The sequence below is a fragment of the Terrapene carolina genome, unplaced genomic scaffold (assembly GCF_002925995.2).
Source record: "Terrapene carolina triunguis isolate 2854851 unplaced genomic scaffold, T_m_triunguis-2.0 Scaffold238, whole genome shotgun sequence".
NCBI classification, from domain to species: Eukaryota; Metazoa; Chordata; order Testudines; family Emydidae; genus Terrapene; species Terrapene triunguis.
Genome location: NW_020664589.1, coordinates 6,408,461 through 6,413,459, shown reverse-complemented (window position 1 = coordinate 6,413,459; position 4,999 = coordinate 6,408,461). Strand labels below are relative to the sequence as shown.

At 45.3% G+C, this 4,999-nt stretch overlaps 1 protein-coding gene across 1 annotated transcript in view; it reads left to right on the top strand.

Moving 5' to 3' along the window:
• Positions 1-4,913, top strand: part of CUNH9orf16 (chromosome unknown C9orf16 homolog) — a 5,270-nt gene extending 357 nt beyond the window's left edge. Inside the window, exon 2 of the mRNA XM_024192957.3 lies at positions 3,463-4,913. Within this exon, the coding sequence (XP_024048725.1) occupies positions 3,463-3,659 (197 nt within the window). The 3' untranslated portion in view covers positions 3,660-4,913. The remainder of the gene's footprint in view (positions 1-3,462) is intronic.
• The last annotated feature ends 86 nt before the right edge of the window (positions 4,914-4,999 follow it).

Below are 4,999 nucleotides of genomic sequence, written 5' to 3'. Positions count from 1 at the left end.
CCCGGCCCCCTCCTGCTCTCAGCATCCCCCGCTCTGGGGTGTCCCGGACCCCACAGCCCGGCCCCCTTCCTGCTCTCAGCATCCCCTGCTCTGGGGTGAGTCCCGGACCCCACAGCCCCCCTTCTGCTCTCAGCAGCCCCCTACCTGGGATGAGCCACGGACCCCTCCCTGTTCCTAGCACCCCCCATCTGGGGAGAGCCATGCCCCACACCAAACTCTCCCTGCTCCTAGCACCCAATTGCCTGGGGTGAGTCCCCCCCCTTCCCCAATCCCTTGCTCCAAGCATACTCCCTCTCTCTAGATAAACCACAGACCCCCCAGCAGGCTTGCTCCCAGCGCACACACCCACCAACCGGTTAATGATGATCAGATACTCAACACAACTAATATTAACAAGGGGGAAGGATTGCGAGCCGAAACAGGGAAATAACAGGTTAAAGACTATTGAGATGTATTCAAGTCAGCAGGGCCTGATGAAATTCATACTAGGGTACTTAAGGAACTAGCTAAAGCAATATTCAAACCCTTCATAGAGCACAGGTGAGGTCCCAGAAGACTGGAGAAGGGCAAACATAGCACTTGTCTTTAAAAGGGGGAACAAAAGGGACCTGGGGAATTCTAGCCCAGTCAGTCCCACTTTGATAATTGGAAAGATAGTGGGGTATAAAGAATAGCCAGCATGGGCTTGTTAGGGACAAATCCTGCCAAACAAGTAAGGTTTTTACCCATGAAAGCTTATGCCCAAATAAATCTTGTTAGTCTTTAAGGTGCCACCAGACTCCTTGCTACTTTTCTTTGGAAGGGAGGATCTGGTGGGGTCCTGCAGGGGTCAGTCTTGGGTCTGGTGATATTAAATATTTTCATTAATAACTTGGATAATGGAGAGTATGTTTATAAAATTTCCAGATGAACAACAAACTGGAAGGGGCTGCTAGCACTTTGGAGGACAGGATTGGAATTCAGAATGACCTTGACAAATGTGAGAATTGGTCTGAATTCAACAAGAAGAAATTCAATAGCAATAAATGGAAAGTACTTCACTTGAGAAAAAAAAAATCAAATGCATGACTACAAAATGGGGAATAACTGACTAGGTGGTGGTACTGCTGAAAAGAATCTGGGGGTTATAGTGGATCACAAATTGAGTATGAATCAACAATGTGATGCAGCTGTAAAAAAGGCGGATATCATTCTGGGGTATATTAACAGGAATCCTATATAACACACCGGAAATAACTGTCCTGCTCTATTCTGCACTGGTCAGGCCTCAGCTGGAGTGCTGTGTCCAATTCTAGGCCCCACACTTCTGCAACAATGTGGACAAATTGGAGAGATTCCAGAGGAGAGCAACAAAAATGATGATCGCCTTAAAAAACCTGACCTATGAGGAAATCTTTTTTTTTTTTTTTCAAACTGAGCACGTTTAGTCTTAAGAAAAGAAGGCTGAGGGGAGACATAAGTCTTCGAATATGTTAAGGGTTGATATAAAGAGAATGGTGATCAACTCTTCTCCTGTTCACTAAAGGAGGACAAGAAATAATGGGGCTTAATTTGCAGCAAGGGAAAATTAGGTTAACTATTCAGAAAAACTTCTGAACTATAAGTGTCGTTAAGATTTGGAATACGCTTCCCAGGGAGGTTGTGGAATCACCGTTGTTAGACAAACACCTGTCAGGGACAGTTTAGATTTACTTGGTGCTGCCATAGTGCAGGAGGCTGGACCTGATGACTTCTCAAGGTCCCTTCCAGCCCGACATTTCTATGGTTCTATAAGACTAAACCATCCAACACCCTAGTTTGGTGCCTTTTAACAAAATCTAAGAGCGCCTTTCCTGAAAATATCCTGGAGGATTTCTAGGACTAAAAAGGCCTTTCATCATACCGTTCTGGGAAGCGCCAGTACAACTAGTTACTAGCCAGGAAGGGAATATCATGTTTCAGACCTTCCTCTGGCTCCTGATGAAAAAGGGATGCTTAGCTAGTCTTCTATGACAATTCCTTTGGGAATTTGAGCTTTATGGACTATCACCTGCCTCAAGAGATTCTTTCTGCTGGGTCCATTTGAGCTGTCCATCCAATTTAGAACTAGATTCTGAAGATGTCAAGGGTGTTTCCTCTTGAAATCACTCAGAACCTTAGAAGCTGGTGATTCTTTTGTTACCAGGTATCTCTATAGTTGGCTTTGAGTGGGAAGTCCTGAGATATGATGAGTTTTCTAAATAATCTATCGTGTCTCTTAGCCTGTCCCACAAAGCTCTCCCAGTTTGGAAGCAAGGACTGCACTGTTTTCTAACCCTGTGCATTCCAGTCTCGGGAAGTCACTTCACAACTTAATTTAGAATAATGTAGTATCAGAATTAAGGTATAGCATTAATCGCTTTCAGCTGTGGCATGTGCTATTCAAGGACTTCCCACACTGTCTTCTAAAAGATTTGGGGAGAACCAGTACTTGTGTTCAGGGTATTGTTAGCTGAAAACGGCTTCACTATCGGATCCTCTTATTTCTTTCTCCCACATGCTCCTGATGTCTGAGTGCAAGCTGCAGAGAAGTCCCATTCAGACTGTGGTCTGTTATTCTAAACAATGCTGTTTGAGGACTGGTTGTTGATGCCCCTTGCTGTGTTCAACGGAACAGGTCTAGCTATTTAAACATTAAAAATATTCTCTTTCCATGTAAACTCTGGTTGACCTTGTGTGTGAAGTGAAATCTGTGGCTCCTCCTGAGGCTTGAATTAGATCATGTTCTTCGTAGATGTACATGAGAACCACATTTTTTCTTTTACTCGGGGCTTGGTGTGAGTGCTTTTCCCCCCTCCCCCTGGGAAGAAGCAGCATCACAAGTAGGTTTGAATGGCCTGTTGGACCTGGTTTGTGCTGATTGTATGGCATGATACATACATAGATCCTGCAGGGTGGTTTACAATGAATTCTTGCTTCCTAGTGCAGTGTTTTAAATGGCAAAGCAAGACCTATGTGGTCTCTGCACTATTGAGACCTGGGTGAACAACTTAAGAAATTAAGGGGATAAGTGCTGTTCATGGAAATCAGAATTGGTCCACATTCATCCCTCTGGTTACTTTTTCCCTTAGGACCTTATGAGATGTTCTTATTCAGCTCATTCAAAGGGGCTCCACTGCACTGCACCTTTTTTCCTCTACTCCTGCTCCCACATCAGCTGCTGTGATGTTCTGGAATTCTTTTTCCAGATTTTCATGTGCCAGGTCCTAGAGTGGCAGCTCTGGAGGTTACACTCTCTGTGCTAAGCTTCTCAACAGCACCCTCTCAAGGGGCCTGTACCCTGATTAGGCAAGGCCACCTCTAGGGAGGGTGAAGAGATTAATTCAGCTTTTATCTATTCAGCCCTCTTGCAGTGTGGATCCCTGTCTAGTGGAAGCTTCTTAGAATGAGTGGTGGTTGTACAAGAATTTAAATTCAGGATTTTTTTTGTTCTCCTTCCTTTAGAATATGCAGCAATAAACTCCATGCTGGACCAAATCAACTCCTGTTTGGATCACCTGGAGGAGAAGAATGACCATCTGCATGCCCGCTTGAAGGAGCTGCTGGAATCCAACCGTCAGACACGCCTGGAGTTCCAGCAGCAGCTGAGTGAAGAGCAGAACATGCAAGCTGATGTGCAGGGACCACACACGGACATCTAGTTCCTGCTGTTTGCTGGACACAAACTGTCAAATAGTTTTTACTTCCAATGGGACCTCCACTGTCTGTGGTTTAATGTAAAATTTGACTAGAAACGGTACTTGTTGTTGTGCAGTCCCTCCAGTGGTTAAATGTTCTGCCCTTCTCTGTGTCTGTCTTGTTTTCTCTTTGTGACTGATGCTGCATCAGCAAATAGGTGGGTGAGGGGAGAGATGGGGAGTCGATATTTCCAGCTCCAGTTCTGAGCTGACAGTGACACCATTAGAAGTGGGTATGGGAAGCCTATGCTGCAAGTGTGGGCATTCATGTATAGGCCCCTTTTGCCACAATTCAACTACCAAGGAAAGTGATGACTGTTGTCCTGAGGACTGTCTAGAACTCTACCTCACAGACTTGTCTCCCCCAGTAAACTGGGCTTCTAAGCCTTACAGTTCTGGAGATCCATAGCAAATGGTGGCTCCATTCTAGCCCCAGACTTGCTCTCAGTGTTAACTGTGGGGAGGGTAATAGGCTTCTTTTGGGGCTTAAATCATCTTGTTTCTTCAGCCCTGTGGCTGCAGGCTCCCTACAGTCTACACTTCAGTTAGGTTTACAAAAGTTCTGTGATGAGAAATGTTGGCTAAGTGACAGGACTCCAGTCCACACATTCCCCCTTCAAAGCAAATGTAATGTAAGCTACCATCAAGCTCTACTTAATGGAGAGTAAAGAGCAGCTGAATAACTCCTTAAACCACTGCTAGAGCCTCAGCAGTGGCTTTTGAGAGGTATTACCATATAGCAGCCTAATCCGCTCCCCTTGTCATGTCACAGCCACATGGTGAGAGGGGGTAGGAGGATTGCCCAGCAATGCTGTCATGACAGAGTCCTTCCTGAATGTCTGGGAGATACAAACATGTTTGTAAGACTGCATGAGCACTGTAAGTCTGTGAAACTGCTTTGACCGTGTCTGTGGCTTCTGCTAGCAGGGCCCAGCATTGTGAAGTGACTGTCATTTTGTACAGTTATAGTATTTATAAAGAAACTTTTAATAAATGAGCTTAAACTGAACGTCCTCCCAGAAGCATTTCAGAGGCAGCCTTGCTTTAAGTGCTGAGAGATCAAATGACTGAGCTTCTTTCATGTTCTAGTCTAAAACTGGGTCCTGAGCGACCCTGTTGCCTAGTGCACTGGCTTGATTCGATGGGAAAACATTGTGAAAGTGCATAAATTGTGTTTGCATGGGGCTGACTCATCTGCCAGCAGTAAAATTCTGCTCCCATCAGTCTCAGGACCTGTGAAAGGGGAACCACCTTAGCACAGCAGGAAGTAGATGGCTAGTACAGTGCGAAGTCTTAGTGAGCAC